Source organism: Sesamum indicum, linkage group LG1, assembly GCF_026168435.1.
Source record: "Sesamum indicum cultivar Baizhima isolate 11 linkage group LG1, ASM2616843v1, whole genome shotgun sequence".
NCBI classification, from domain to species: domain Eukaryota; kingdom Viridiplantae; phylum Streptophyta; class Magnoliopsida; order Lamiales; family Pedaliaceae; genus Sesamum; species Sesamum indicum.
This window is the reverse complement of record NC_142657.1, coordinates 17833787-17850207: the sequence shown is the minus strand read 5'-3', so window position 1 is coordinate 17850207 and position 16421 is coordinate 17833787. Positions and strand designations below refer to the sequence as shown.

General features: G+C 29.8%; 3 protein-coding genes across 4 annotated transcripts; 2 read left to right on the top strand and 1 right to left on the bottom strand.

Moving 5' to 3' along the window:
* The first annotated feature begins 2375 nt into the window (after positions 1-2375).
* On the top strand, positions 2376-4321 carry LOC105166064 (2-oxoglutarate-dependent dioxygenase 21, chloroplastic). Of its 2 annotated transcripts, none has more exons than XM_011085285.3 (3): positions 2376-2704; positions 2879-3111; positions 3347-4321. In XM_011085285.3, exons 1-3 carry the CDS (start codon positions 2570-2572, stop codon positions 3909-3911), a joined length of 933 nt encoding a protein of 310 aa, XP_011083587.1. In that variant the 5' UTR covers positions 2376-2569; the 3' UTR covers positions 3912-4321. The 2 variants fall into 2 exon arrangements, with proteins under 2 accessions (XP_011083587.1, XP_011083593.1); XM_011085291.3 differs by having other exon boundaries at positions 2565-2704; positions 2935-3111.
* Positions 4322-7407: 3086 nt separating this feature from the next.
* Positions 7408-9009, top strand: LOC105166055 (HXXXD-type acyl-transferase family protein). Its single transcript, XM_011085276.3, has 2 exons — positions 7408-7933; positions 8215-9009. The coding sequence occupies exons 1-2, from the start codon at positions 7463-7465 to the stop codon at positions 8848-8850; spliced, it is 1107 nt and encodes a 368-aa protein (XP_011083578.1). The 5' UTR covers positions 7408-7462; the 3' UTR covers positions 8851-9009.
* Positions 9010-12342: 3333 nt separating this feature from the next.
* LOC105166046 (uncharacterized) lies at positions 12343-12852 on the bottom strand. Its single transcript, XM_011085264.2, has one exon. It carries the CDS (start codon positions 12850-12852, stop codon positions 12343-12345), a length of 510 nt encoding a protein of 169 aa, XP_011083566.2.
* Positions 12853-16421: the final 3569 nt, after the last annotated feature.

Here is a 16421-nt window from a genome sequence, read left to right as displayed (position 1 = left end):
AGTGTATGGTGTGAGAGCATAATATATGGAATGTTAGAGTTATTTTTGTTGTATGGCTATTCTGTATTTCTTTTTCTTGGTTGATTTGTATATTCTACAGCTATTAAAAGAATTGAGGTAAATTACGATGAGCTCTTATGATGTATGGTATTTACAAATATTCTCTTATGGGTTTGGTGAATTATCAAATTCTCAATAATTGGTTTGAATTGTTAGTCTTAGTTAGGTTTCTATATATATTTTGTGTAAATTGATTAGAATGTTTTGTAAATTATGAATTATAATTTTATTAATGTTTTAAAATTTTTTGAACTTTTTTTATGAATTAAGTGGATTTTTTTTATAATTTTTAAAATTTTCCATCCATTGGTTTGATTTTTTTCTTTACAATTTTTAATTTTATTATATTTCTTTAAAGAATAACAAGGGTAAAGTTGATAATTTTAGATTTTTGTTTAAGAATTATATAATTTTGCCAAACTTTAAGTGTATTGATAATTTTTCAAATAAATAGGTATTTGTAATTATATTAAATATTAAAGGAAATTGTAGTAATTTACTCAAAAAACTAAAGTGCTTTACTGATAGTAGTAAGTATTAACAGACATGCTATGCTAATCATGATCTTAATAAGCGATAGATTTTAGCTTTTTTTTTTGTTTTTTATTGATTAAATAGGTGCACTATGCACTTCAATGAGATAACTAATTTATCTAATTTTTTAAATTTTATATTAATTAATTTTTTTTGTAATGTGATGTATTGATTTATATTTTTAAATTTTATTTATAATATATTTTAAAGTATAAAAAATTATTTATTATATACAAGTTTGAAAAAATATGTCACGATGATTAGTATTTACAAATAATGATAAGGAAATAATCACACAAAAATGTACTCTTTAGTTTTCTACAAGCTTTTCGTCTTTCACGTGAATTTCTTGCCATTGTTGCCGACATATGTCTGTATATACCAACTATAGAATACATCATTTTAATTAAAAAACATTTATATATTTCATGACTTATTGCCAAATATCGATCATCATTCACTGCTCTTCAAAAATAAGAATTAATTCTGGAGAATTTAAGTATATTTTTAATTTATTTGAAGATATTTTTAAATTACCTACATTTGGTTCGTACTATTAGTTAATTACTTAATTTAGTTTAAAGTTAGAGTATCAACAAATTAATTGACTGAATTAGTGTAACACAACAAATGTAAAAAGCCAATTAAACTTTTAGTTAATTACTAAGATTAATTGATTAATTTGTTGAATTATTAATCTTACTGAATTTATGAGTCTAATCAAATTTTAGTTGATTCAAAGAATTACACTTGGAATTCATTCGTGGTGATGGGTCTCAAAAATTCATTTAATATGAAGTTATTTAAAATTTTTATTTCGAATTTTTTTCCTCAAATCCAAAATCTTTCATGTGAATGGAGCTTAAGAGAATTTTAAATAAACATTTCTCAAAGTTTATAATGCTGATATTTTGAAATAATAGATCATTATATTAAAGTATTCACAGACTAATTATATTTTTTATAAAAAAAGAAAATAAGATAGCCCTTTTATTGAGCTTAAACAATGCACATGAGTTAGGTATTATTTTTGAGAAGATGAAGATTTTTCATAAACCAGAAAAATGTACCTTTTCGTCTTGTCTGCCACATTCATTCATGCTACACTATCAACAAAATGCCAAACAATATCATCAATAATTGTACTCCTTTTCTTTTTCTTTTATTTTTGGTTTTGTTTATCCCTATTTTCTTTGCTATATATAACTATTCTTACTATCCATATCTTGGAAATATGATGCATTACGTAAAATTCAAATATTTTATTGTAAGTCGGTATTGTATCTCATTTTTACACTTCATAAATGTATGTGACGTAAATATTAATTATACACATAAAATATAATATGTGATGGGAAGAGAACTACTAATTTACGAAAAAAATTTCTAGAACATCACTAATTTGTAATAAAAAAATTACACGATTATTCTTTTATCTGACAATTTAAATTTTTAAATAAGGAAATCGTTGGTCATGAAATCAGAGTTGGGCTAAATAAAAAATTTGGTGTCTGAATCTTACCACCTATTTGTGAAAGAAAGAATACACGTGTAGAACTTAACACCAATTAATACTACCAGTATTGGGTGAAATTTCGAACATTGAGAATGATGGGCTAATAAAAATAGGGCAATGATAATTACATGAAAGAATTTTGATTTTGATTGAGGAATCCCAAGTTATTGATTTTGCTTTTTGATAAAGGATGTCTGCCACAAAAACAGAATTTTATAATATTTATTTATTACCTAAATGCAACATATAAAAATCTGACAATTGAGTAACTCTGAGCAACATTTGAAAAATAAAATCCTTCTTTAGACACTTGGAGTTGGGGCTGCTTTCACCGTGTTTAGATTATTTCTTATTCACTAAAATTGATATCCTTCTCTTCCTTTAATTTTTCACTACATAACACTGAGTAATATATACATAGAAATGGGAGGTGCAGGCAGCAAAGCAATAGTATGAAAAATGGAGGAAATTAGTGTGGAAAATTCAGGAGATTTTCCGATAATCGACGTCTCTCTCCTGCAGCAGAATCCTGTGTCCAAGTCCATGGTTGTCAAGAAAATCGATGAAGCTTGCCGCAGATATGGTTGCTTCCATGTAAACTCACTCACAACCTCGAAATTAAGAAAAGCTCACATTTTTTTGCCTTGTTGTTTTAATTAATTTGGTAAAATAATATTATTAGTATATAAAATTGAATTAGAGGTGATTGTGGGAGTGAATTAATAGATATATATATATATATATGTGTGTGTGTTGGTTGGTGTGCAGGTAATTAATCATGGTGTGGATGATTCAGTGATAGAAGAAGCTTTAAATGTGAACAGGAAGTTCTTCGAGCTGCCGCCGGAAATAAAGGAGGAGCTTTTCTCAGATGACGTGAACAAGGTGGTGAGATTTCGTAAAGAAGAAGTGGGGGGTTATTCCAGGGATTTCCTCAAACTATATGCTCATCCGCTTCATCAATTTCTCTCCTCTTGGCCAACCCTCCCTCTTCTTTATAGGTATTTTATATGTATATATATATATAGAGAGAGAGAGAGACTATAGTTTGATTATTTGTTTTTATACTGTAAATTAATTGAGTCTAGTTCCAAATTCTATATATGTTTATTGGAATACTCATTGCAATAATTTCTGTTCATAATAAATTTATAATAAAATATTTTACTAGATTATGTCCTTAGATTTTGCATTTTGAAATTTATTGATCTGAAATTCCAAAATTATATTTTACAGGAAAAAAATGGGCTTGTATGCCACAGAGGTGAGGAAACTAAGCATTCAACTCTTTGGAGCCATAATGGAGACCTTGCACTTAAGTGAAACACATCTCAAACAAAATTTTGAACAAGGCATCCAAATTCTTGGCATAAATAGCTTTTCTCCATGCTCAAGATCAAACATAACGCCTGGTTTATCTCCACACTCCGATCACAGCTTGATAACCGTTCTTCTCCAGAGTGGGCCGGGACTTGAGGTCATCGAGTGTGGGGGGTCGTGGAAGAATGTTCCTCGCCTCAAAGGGTCGTTCCAAGTGCTCGTCGGAGATCATTTGGAGGTGCTAAGCAATGGCTTGTACAAGAGTGTGTTGCATAGAGCAATCCCAAGTTGTAGTGATGCTAGGTTGTCTATAGCCAGTTTTCATAGCCTAGGAATGGATGAAATAGTTGAGCCTTCTGGAGAGCTGGAGAATGAAGGGAGATATAGGGGGAGCAGCTTAAGGGACTTTCTCAATCATCTTGCTTCTGGAGATACAAGGCCTTTCATTGAGACACTGAGGATCACTCAAATGGAATCATGATGATCTTCGGTTTGATTTATGTTAACGTAAATTACAAAGGCTCTTTTGAGATTTGTTATAATTATAAATACTCTTTTATTGTTTAAAAAATTACAAATACCCTTTTAGAATTAACCGCCGTCTAACAAATACTGCCTCGTAAAAGTCCATTTTGAAGGGTATTTGTTAGTTGATCGTTAATTTCAAAGAGATATTTATAATTTTTCAACAACTAAAAAATATTTGTAATTACAACAAATTTTAGGAAAACCACTTATAATTTACCCTTTATGTTATCGTAGGAACTCTTGATGGCAACAATATTTGATTATGATGTAAGTTTATTTAGTTGTGTCTGTAACATCAAATGAGCGTCCGTTTGGTATTATTTTCATTTTCACAATCAATGTTTTTAAGGGTTTTGTGTTGAATGATGATGTTTTCGGATATGAAGTATAAATATTTATTGTATTAAATAGAGAAATAGTATTTAATGGATGTAGGTCTCATTACATCATGTTAATTAATTAGCTAAAAAAAGTTGTAATTATTTTAAATTAGTGAATTTAGTCCTATTCATTAATTATGAGGATATAAAAAGTTATAATTTAAATAAGGAGGACTTTTATTGTTTAATTTCAAAATTAATGGATGTGATGATTTCTGCTAAAAAGTATAATTTTTAGGTTTGAAAATGATAGGGGTAGGTATATGAAAATGAAACAAGTAATAGTTGTATGATCGGGGAGGGCGATCACAATCACAAGACAAACGCTTTCTCAAAATTACATGCATTACGTCTACAATATTTTTATTTATATTTTTTGATTTTGGTAGATATCAATGCAATTTTTGGCTTAAAAAACCCAATTATGCAATTTTCTAAATTTCATAACTTTAAGGTACGCTTCATTGTATATTCATTCATATACACATTTAAATTATAAAAAAAAAATAAAGGTTATAATGACTTTTCTGAAATTTATCAAAATTATAAATATCCATTGTTATTTAAAAAATTATAAATAATCTTTTAAAATTAATAGTTATCTAACAAATACCGCAACGAGTCTCGAAAGAGAGAAAGAAGAGAAGTTGAGACTCAAAAAGACTGATTTTTAAGACTCGCTACATGTTCCAACTTTTAATTTTTGGAGTCGAACCTGCTCCATTCGCGACGGGTATGGGTGGGATATGAATAATAGTAGTGTGTAGAACACGATATGCCTCCCCCATGCTGTCAAATATGCCAAGTGGCCTGTTCACAATTAAATGCCTTTGGATATGATTGGCATATAATACGTCCGATATAATGACTTGTCCTATGAAGTTCAGTGGTGGGTTGGACACTTGGACTTCACACACCCTCAAATTTAAAGAATTACCTTTTAATATTTATAAACAAAATATAAAAAAATTATTTTTTTTAAAACTACTTGTAAAATAATCAGTACCATACATCTAACTGTATTTTTCAATGTTTGCATAATATTTTTTTTATAGACAAATTATTTTTGTATTGATATTTTTGTTGACTTATTATATATCAACCATTATTTTAGTAGTTGATCTGTCAAATAATTAAAAATTATGATAAATATTTTAATATAATTAAAAATAATAATAAATATTTTAGTTGTAGTTAAGAGGCCATTGAAAATAATATTAATTATCTATGTTCAAAATTTAATTTTTTAATGTTGATTTACTTCACTAGCATTCACTTGTAGCATATTTTTTATAGTGTGAATAATACTTAAATAATCTAACATATTTATAAAATACAATGAAAAATCATATCGCGAATCGTACTTCATCCTAAAATTTAAAAAGAAAAAGTAAGTTGTCGTATTCGTATCGTATCGTGGTGTCTTTGTTGCTGCATTATTGGTGGAAAAAGAAAGTTAGACCTAGTGGTATTTCCCAATTTTGATGCAAAAATCTTGTTGGTTCTTTCAATGTGATCAGCAGCAGCTTACACACATTAATGGCTATTGTTGGCCCACATAATAGAACATAAAATTAATTTCTTTTGTACATTTTAGGTAGGAGGAGTGATGAGCAGAAGGAATTTAATGCCATAAATAAATGTATATATTTATTTTAATATTTAGTATTTCACCTAATACCTTATTTCTTTCCGCAGGCAGCTCAGCCAAAGAGTTGGTGAAATAGCTGTACCAACCCACGTACACATTTCACACAATTAATTATCTTGGATTTTTTTTTTAAATTAATGAATTAGGGATATCACGTTTTCATATTTTCTTCGTATTTTTATTAATATATTCTTAATTAACGCATTTTTGTAATATGAAAAAATATATATATATGATATTACTCCCTTAATTTTGTGAAGGACTTCTAACTGAATTGATTTTATAAGAAAACAAACCAATATTGCTATTTTTCGTGAAAATTAATAACTATATATAAGTCTAGAAAAATAATTAAGCTATAAAAACTTTTAAAAAATAATGTCGTATTATCATTGTGTAACATTAAGAATAAATGTAACAATTAATACTCAGTTGTAGGACTTGATGCATACAATATAATAACGTATCATATCTAATTAAGTGTAGTATTATTTTCAAAAGAAGAACAAATTGTGATAAAAAAAATTGACATTATTATTAATTATATGTATTAAGTGACTATAGTCCTTATTTTGGGGTAGATAGCTGCGCATTAAAAGCATCGAAAATTCTTACTCGGATCAGGTTTGGTCAAATCAAACCAATCACATAATAAGTGCATTAGATTTGTTTTGTGATTGATCACTTTCTCTAGACTGTAAATTAATAATATAACAAATATATTATACTTGTTATATAATTAATTCAAAATTCAATGGAGTCAAATTCAAACTAAAATTTTCCTTTAAATGAATATAATATATGCCCACCGCATGCTACGTACAACCAACCTAACATCATCCACATTAATGTCACCATTATTATAATATCTCTAACAATATATATATATATATATATCTCCAAATAATTAGGTTGATTTTATTCAATTTTTTCACCACTATATAAGAACATAATATTAAAGAAAAATTTATACGCTGATATTAAAATTATCGTTATATATATACATATATATAAAGGCTTATGTACATATTTTATTTTATCAGAATAATAATTTTCATAATGTATTAGTGACGATATTTACATAAAAATTGTCATCTGTAATAAGCAGTGATAAAAAAGTTGAGCATAAAAACAACACAATTTATAATTCTGGACACTATGTAGAGAAGTAATATAGTAACAACTAATATAATTGTAATCAATTTATATTGAGGACGAATTGTTAATATAAATATCTCATTAATTGTCTATTGACAATTTGTATGTACAATTTTCAATCCTAATAATTATATTATGAAAAAATCAGAACTATTATCACTAAAAATATTTTTAGTAGTAATTTTAAAATTATAATTTAATATTTATTACAAATATATATATTTTTATTATTGTGTAGAAGCAGTTTAAAAGGTGGCGTGGTCTTATAGAAACTCATAGTAGCAAAAAGGGGTATCAATTACTTGTCCGGAAAAGATGGCACTCTCCAGCACTCTTAACAATGCCTACAAACTGAGCGTAGCAGCCCTGCAAACTGTGGTTCCGACAAATCCAACTGATCCAAGACGATCCTTCAGACTCACCGTCCCTCAGAACCTGAGCTCTACCGGAATTCTGCAAAGGCGATTCCACGTACTTTTCTGCTACCACAAAACCAGGGATGAGGACTCCGGGTGGCTGTTCGCCGGCCGGATTAAGGAGTCTCTCGGACGGGCGCTGCAAGAACAGCCGTTGCTCGCCGGAAGGATGCGGCGGCGTGGAGACAACAGCGGAGATTTGGAGGTTGTTTCGAACGATTCCGGAGTCCGGTTGGTGGAGGCGAGCGTTGAGCTCAAGTTGAGTGATTTTCTTGAGTTGAAGGACAAGGTTGATGCTGAGGCTAAGCTTGTATTTTGGGAGGATTTCACGGAGGAGAATCCTCAGTTTTCTCCACTGTTTTATGTCCAGGTTCAAATCTTGGGGTATTATTAATTGATATAATCATGTTCTTGGAATGTCCCGTTTTATGTCCGAGTTACTCAAAATGGCATGCTATAAGATCCATGTTAAAATGGTTTTTCCCCTTATATTATGTTTTTCTATGTAAATAATAAATATTTTATACACGTGGAGTGTGTGTGTACTGAAATACGAGATGAATCACCAATTCGGAACAGAAGATTTGGACAACTTAAACCATTAACTGCAAGTGAAACGGCACGACCGATTTTCTTAGTTTGTGTTGGCAGGTGACGAACTTCACTTGTGGAGGATACTCAATTGGGATCAGTTGCAGCCTCCTTCTTGTTGATCCTTTTCTCCTGTCGAGCTTCCTCAAGAGATGGGCTGATCTCCACAACACCATGTTTTCAAGAAACGATCTGCCCGAATTCCCCACATTTTACCTTCCTAAGCTCGGAAAGTCCGGCAGCTCCGCCGGCATACAATTGGGATCCAACGCACGCAATAACGCTGCACAAAGCGTAACTTTCAAATTGCCGAAGAAGATTTTGGAGTTAGACGACAAGAATCTGGCTGCATTGTGCATCAAGGAGGCGGAGCGTGAGGTTGCTACAAAAATGGCCTCAAACTTCTCTCTATTTGTCAAGGCACCTTATGAGGATACTAAGGTAGAAATTTGCTCAAGACAATTATTAGAGGTTTCGGAGCGTACTACTTCACCGGGCGGGGTCGTTAGCGGTTTGAGTTGTGCAAGAACATGGGATGAACTGGGACTGGAGAATATATGTCTGAATGAAGGAAAGAAGGCTGTGTATGTGTCGTGTTGGATCAACTCAGCAGTTGACGAAGGTTGTGTGATGATTATTCCACCAAGTGATGAGAAGAACACAATGGGGCTCAAAATTATCGTCACCTTCTCTTAATTAAAGATTCTTGGAGAGAATTATTAATAATGTGGGCATGGCGAAAGTCACGAGTTGTGTTTCTTGAACTATTATATCATCGGTGGGTGTTGTGAATTTGTTGTTGTTCATGACAAGAGTTTGAACTGGTAATGAAAGAATTGCGTACTAGTTACTTTATTTATAATCGTAATTAATTTGTTTGTCTCTGTTTACCAATATTTTATGTCTTAATTACTAGTCTCTGTTTACCAATATCTCATGTCTTTTGACGTGTGCTTGAACGAGCCCAATATCGGCCATCAAACAAAATTGTCGCGTTATATTTAGATGGATGGATTTGGAAGAGAAAAATTCAAATTCCTAATATTAATATTATAAGTTCTTTGGATTTATTCAATAGTTTCAAATTCTTCGACTCTAGCCTAATTTGTATTAGGTTTTGTAAAATATCCATTGATCTTAAATTATTTTGATATCAATGAGGAATTTTTAGCTAGGGGTTTTTCTAACTCTTTTTTAATATAATTATATATGAATTTTATTTTTATGTATATATTTGGCTCCTCCGATTATTTTAGTTATCCCCAATAATGTGATGTTATGAGTTTGAAATAGCAAAGTCTAATATATAAAATGAAATTACATTTTTTTAAGGAAAAAGTATTATTTTAGTCCGCTAAGTATGCCTAATTTTAATTTTAATCCGATAACTATGTCCATTTTTATTTAGATCTAGTAACTTACGAAATTGCTTACTTTTAGTCCTGTGGCAGATTTTCGGACAATTTTATCCCTATGCAACTTTTGAAAGACAATTTTAGTCCATATGCACTCATAAAGGTAAAATTGTCCGAAAATCTACCAGATGATTAAAAGTAAGCAATTTCGTAAGTTACTAAACCTAAACAAAAATGGACATAGTTATCGGACTAAAATTAAAATTAGGCATACTTAGCGGACTAAAATAATATTTTTCCATTTTCTTAAAATCAGTGTTTACTTTTTAAATTAGGACTTTTTTTTTTTTTTGCATTTTTTACTTTCTTTATTTAAATTCATATTGATTGATGCTGCAATCTAAACATTAAATTTTAACTAAAATTAATAATTTATTGTAAAATGTTAATAGAAAAAGTTTGCGGCGAAATCAGCAGTGTAGAACCGTGGAGAAACATTCATTTATAGAAATCAAGAAACCATCACAATTCTAGACATCGACGCAACACTTGGTCAAAATATTGGTGACGGTTCCGATCCGTCGCAATTTTTTTTGCCTGGGGAAAACCTATCACAAATTTTGATTTGTAATGGATTTCTTTAATAATCCACTACAAAAGAAAACAGCTCCAAACAGGAATTTATTTATTTCTTTATTTTGATTTGTTTTGTTTTTTTGCTTCCGACCCTTTAGGTTGATCGATTGTTATATATAAATCTCATCGTTTTATTATTAAGAAAAAGAAAAAAAACTTACCCTATCAAGTAAATACAATACTATTTCGCACATTATTCATATCTATCAATTAAACTAAATACTCATTAAATTTTTTTAAATTTTTTTATCCAACATATAATCCATTCCGTCTTATTTAACAACTTATCGGATGAAATTGTAAAGTAAACGTCCCTTAGCTCTAGTACCATTTGAATGCTTCGATCGTCTCCAGCAATTGGATTAAATTTTTTATTGCAAATCATATTACATTTTTCGTTTCATTTTACAGATACAAATCATGTACGTATATAATTTTTTTTAAATAAAATTAATAATATAATTTTTATACACGTAACATAATAAAAGATAGAGCATAAATTGGAAAAGAAAATCCAGTCCGACACGCAATGCCGTCATCCATGACGTCCCAACGTAATTGCTCCCTCCGCCCAACCACTTATGGCAGGTGAATAAGCCATCGCCGGGAAAGACGTCGTTGACACCTCTTTTCTAGTAATTAATTTCATTTTCTCTGTAGCAGCAGAAAACTTGTACTAGGGGCAGTTCGGTACCGTACTACCACAAAAAATATAAATTAATGGTATAATATTAAATAATATATTTAAAATTATCTTTGAGAATATATATATAAAGTGATAATAATTTTGATTTTACAACAATAAAATTATTCATAGTAAAGATTGTGCATAAAATTATACCAATTAGTGGTACATATTAGTGATAGTTTAGTAACGATAAAAGTGTTTTTTTGTCACTAATTCTTATTATAGTGATAACTTCTAGAAATTAGTTGTCACTATTTTACAAAACTTGTTATGGTTACAAAATAAAAATTATTATAACTTAATATATAATTAATAATATATTAAAATAAAAAATAACAATATATTAAAATTATACTCTATCTTTTTTTTTTCAATAACCTTCTCTCTTTTTCCTAGTGAATCGGTAGTAAAAACCACCTCATACGAGAATTGGAGCAAAAATATAATTTTAGTCCATTAATTATAAGGTGGTGGCAATTTCAGTCCTGTCTGATTATAAAATTGCAATTGAGCACTTAATTAAAAAAAGTGGAACTTTTGATCCAAATAGAGTGGAAAAAACTACGTCGGTTCAAAATTGACAACATAGGGAGTTTCAATTTTTTGGGTCGCTTTTGCTAACATATCATGAGGAGCTAGCATAAGAAAAATAATGCAATTTTGCTCCTATAACTATAGGAAGTGACACATTTATTTATTTATAACATCACAGGGGTAAATTACATTAAATTCCTGTTTTAAAATCATAAAGTTCTCGATTACAAGTTCACAATCAGAGAGGATGAAAAGTTACACCATGTATAATTGTAGGACCAAAATTGCTTTTTCCCATAACTAGTTGAAAAGGCTTCCTAGTTCTTCAGCAGCTTCTGTTTTTATAATCTATTCAATTATTTCATACTTTATTATCTTCACTTAGATTACGAAAAAGTGACAAGTTGGATAAAATAATGGGAAAACAATTACACGTTGATTTAGATAATTATCTGTCAAAACCGCTTCAAGCCTCAAAAGTGTAGAATATATATAGGGGGGGTGAGTTTCTTTCCGGTGCAGGTTCTATCAATATATCGCCCTCATTGCTAACGACAACTGATCATGCTCAAATCAAAACAAATACACCATGATAACTTGAAGTAACAACGTAGGAAAGTTGAACAGGACCCATTCCTGCATTAATTACAGATACAGGATGGTTGTTCCAAGTGCAAATGCCAGTTCATGTTCAATACAAATCCGCTCACTTGTCAGCGGAACATGTTTAGCTGTGCAGCCTTATGACATCATTGTACTCGTAACCAAGTTCATATATTCACATAAACGTATGTTTGATTTACAGCTACTGCTGAACGATCAACGCTTTTTACAAGATTGTGAAAAGCCTAATCCTAAGTAATTAATTTCCGTACCCAAAGTCGACACAACCGATCTCTATGACAAATCCAATAGTAAGCGGTTGATGAAGGAACACGCAGCATTATTGTATGATCTTACATTGTGTGTATAAACTTAAAAGTTGTTAATCTTGAGCAATCGTGGTGGGGTGAGAAGGCCATAGGAGCGGTAGCCTTTAGCCGAGCGGCTCTTACCAAGACGACGGGCGGGATTGAAAGGGCTGCAGGAGCCATACCCGCAAGAATACTGATCAAAGTCTTCGCCGCAACTGTCCATTTCGGCCAGGACTTTGCAGAAAAGATCGACTTCACAGGGGAGGAGTAAAGGGCCTTGGTTTTTGAAACCGTACTCGATTTCAGCGTCCTCAAGCAGCATCTTGAATGAAGGGTGGTTGGCAAACTCGGTCCTGATCACGAACCTTTGTTTCTCCGGCCCGACGTATACTGAGAAACAACCGTTTGGGGTCGTCGCCTTGGCTGTGTTGCTGTTCCATGAGCGGCTTTTGGTGAACTTTTTGGTAGTGGTTGTGGATGATGACTTGGCTCGTTTGTTGATGGATAGATACCTCTCCAGTTTCTTGAGTATGGAATTCGGCTTCTTTTGACCGTTTTCGACTTCTTCCATGGCATCCAAGCGTGGGAGTTTAGTGTTTGGTGTGATTGAAGTGGAACTAATTAAGACAGATCTCAGTGAAGAGAATATATGTGGTTGTTTTGGTATTGATTTAGCCTCTATCATAAGCCAAATTGGACATGGATCTCATTCTTGGCTCTGTTGTGTTGCTCATTATTTTGAAATGGAAGAAAACAAGGCTTTCGGAATTGATATTTTCGTGTTTGCATTCATATACATGTGTGTGTGTGTGGATGGAAATAGATAATAGAGAAGACAGAAGTTGAGAAAGTGATAAAGATGGAGGAGGTTGAGGCATAAGTTCCCAACTGGGCAATCACTGAACAAAGCAGCCAACATTGTTATATAGATACAAATGAGATTATTTCGACCCTTTTTCAATTTTTATTTTTAATTTTTTTGGTTGATTTCAGTATATATATATATATAATCAATGAGGATATTTCGTCAACCATTATAAATTGATATAGAGTTTATGATAGTGCAGACTAAGGGGAGGTTGTTTCCAGGGAGCCTCTCTCAACCTATATATATATATATATATATATATATATGTATATATGCAGAAAGAAGAGCTAAATACTTTAATGTTATTGGGATTTCATCCACAACAAGCTTATTTTTTTTAAAAAAAAAAAAAATTAGTCGAGTCACAAATCACATCCACAATTTGACATATATTTGTTCTGAATTTTTATTAATAATATTCAAATAATTAATCCGAAAAGTGCTGCAACTTTATGTTGTTGCAAATTATTATTATTATTTGTTGGAGGGAGAGGGGATTGGAGTTGGTCAGATATTGAGGTTTAGGCATATATATACATATTAATTTTCTCGAAATTAGAGTTCGAACCGCGGATGGAAAAATTATAATTTTAGTTATGTAAGGAAGCACGGTTTTATTTTTATACGAATTCATTTGGTTATTTTGTCATATAATTTTAAATTTTTGTATGTTGAGAACAAAGATGGCCAAAATTTATCAAAATCGTAAAGAAACGTGCACGTGACTAGCTTATTTGCACTACAAAAAAAAAAATAAAGAATAATTATTTACTATATTATAAATGACCATGGCTTGGGAAAAGTGGTAAGTTAATACTTTATCATGGTCAGACAAAATTGATTGTAAACTTATTTTTTTATCACAATTTAATCAATATTTACATGATTTTCAAGTATAGGCAAAATATTTTTCCTGATTTTTAACGATAAAGACTAATGGTCGTTCCAAATTAAGCTACCATTTGTATTTGGTATGAATTTTTTTTATTATAATAATTAATTATAGAAAAAAAATATTTTTTTTAATGTTGGGTTTACTTTTATGGACAATTTAGCAAATTTTGATTAATTATTCTTAATGTATAAAATTTTTAAAATTATTCGACAAAATTATCAAAATAAATTTTTACAAAACTACTGCGGCCTCCACATACTGACGAAAAGTACAATTTTTGTCAATATTTTCATCAAACAAAGAAGTAATGCAAATTCACAAACTAATCATTGTTGGCAAGAAAAGTATACATCACTACCAAAAAAAGAAGAAAAAGAATAGAACATTAGTGTCAAAAAATTAAGTAGCGATAATGAAATTGTCAATAAGTATGTGCATTGACTGATAATAATTTTTATAATCTCAATAGCCAGTGAGAATATTTAAGAAATTTTGTCACTATAGGAATTATGAGTGACAAAATAATTATGCATAAAATTACTACTATAAATAAATAACGACACATGTATAGCACCAATTTAGTGATAACAGATATAATTATTATTATATTTGTATTATCACTAAGTTGTCGCGGTAGATGTATCACTAATTTATCTATAATTTTTAGTGCTGATGATATTTAATTGTGATAAAATCAAAATTATTATCTTTTATAACATGTCTTTAATGATAATTTTAAAATTATTACTTAATATTTATCATTAATAATGTTACTTTTGTGCATGTAAATGTAAATTATTGTCAAACCCTAATGGAGACTGTGATACTCTAAGGACGTAGGACAATGATATGCTCGTGGATATGACCTACGCCTTCTTTTTTTTTTTTTTTTAAATTTATTTTTCTATTTTATATATGCGTGATACTTTTTAAATGTATTTCTAGGTGAGGTAAATAAATACAATTTATTCTAGCCCTATTAATTGAACAATATAATGTAAACATAGCATTTGAATTTTTCTTTGAAAATATCAAATATCAAAATTATTGAAAAATCAGTACGTATGATGAATTTGATTGAAGTATTGACATTTGAAATTTAGTGACACCAGAGGTGTTGAAAAAACAATATAATTGATTATTACTTAAGTATTTAATTGGTCTGATTTTGTATCTATTTATTGCAATATTATATTAAAAGGAACTTATCTGTTTTTATGACGCAGGAATTCAGGTCAGCCTAAAATTTATTAATATTTTAATTATAATTATTGGTCTATTGTAATATAATTATTAGTTAGTTGATTGAAATTCAAAATGTAATTATAATCATTTAAAAAAAAAACCTCGGTATTAAATTAATAGCTCGCCAAGAAAATTTATATATTCAACATTTGATTTATTTTTTGTGAAATAATACTAATCATATATCTAAATATTAGTTGATGAATAATAATTGATACACATTATTAATTGAAGCTTTATAATAAACAATTATTAGTGATGTAAGTCGTCCAAAAATAAGTATTATCATTCGACTGCTTGATCATCCGAACTATTATTGCGTTGAGAGCATCAAATCATGAAAATCAAACAAAACTTAACTCCAATATTTTTTTTTCTAATAGAAAAGGCGATTACATAATTACATCAATGTCAATAAATTAACTAAAATACATTGATTTTATGATCAGTAAATTCATATTTACCATAAACTGAAATTGCAATAAACTCACATTAAAGGAGATAAAATCAATTAAATTCATATTAAATAAAACAAACAATACACATTTGATAAAATTTGAATCCATGATCTCAAACTTGTTCATCAATCTTAATTTCTTTCACTAAATTAAGAGATTATTTTTTTTTTTTATAATTTTGGTGGGGTGGGGGGATGGAGGGTGGGAATTGTCCCAAAACGAAGTATGTAATTGGCCACATTCTGTGTATGTGAAGTGGTCGTAGAAAGCAGGCCATAACAATATAGTAAAAAGGACTGGAAATTTTAAATTATCAACCTATTTATAAATAATTAGTTTTTTAGCCAAGGAAAAATAGTTTTTTCCTCTCATAGATCAGAGTCTTTTATTTTTTCGTATTATTGGTTATGAGATTTTTATTTTTTGTTATATGACATTTTTTTGTTAGATATTTTAACAGGAAATGCTACATGCTTAACTATGGCTGTTAGAGCTTTTATACTTTTGTCTCATTGGTCACAAGATTCCCACATGTGGTCTATAACTTTCAAAAAGTAGGACTTTTGGTCCCATCCATTTAAGAGTCGCGTGCCATTTTTCATTAAATATCTAACAAGACAGTGTCATGGACCAAAAATATGATTTTTTGAAAGTTATAGAACGAAAAGTGATAA

Bases quoted from the DNA above. Each gene is read 5' to 3' on its own strand.
- LOC105166064 (XM_011085285.3), top strand. From the start codon at position 2,570: ATGGAGGAAATTAGTGTGGAAAATTCAGGAGATTTTCCGATAATCGAC. The intron at 2,705-2,878 runs GTAAACTCACTC...GTTGGTGTGCAG, and splicing joins GCAGATATGGTTGCTTCCAT to GTAATTAATCATGGTGTGGA. The intron at 3,112-3,346 runs GTATTTTATATG...TATATTTTACAG, and splicing joins ACCCTCCCTCTTCTTTATAG to GAAAAAAATGGGCTTGTATG.
- LOC105166055 (XM_011085276.3), top strand. From the start codon at position 7,463: ATGGCACTCTCCAGCACTCTTAACAATGCCTACAAACTGAGCGTAGCA. The intron at 7,934-8,214 runs GTTCAAATCTTG...TTGTGTTGGCAG, and splicing joins CTCCACTGTTTTATGTCCAG to GTGACGAACTTCACTTGTGG.
- LOC105166046 (XM_011085264.2), bottom strand. From the start codon at position 12,852: ATGGAAGAAGTCGAAAACGGTCAAAAGAAGCCGAATTCCATACTCAAG.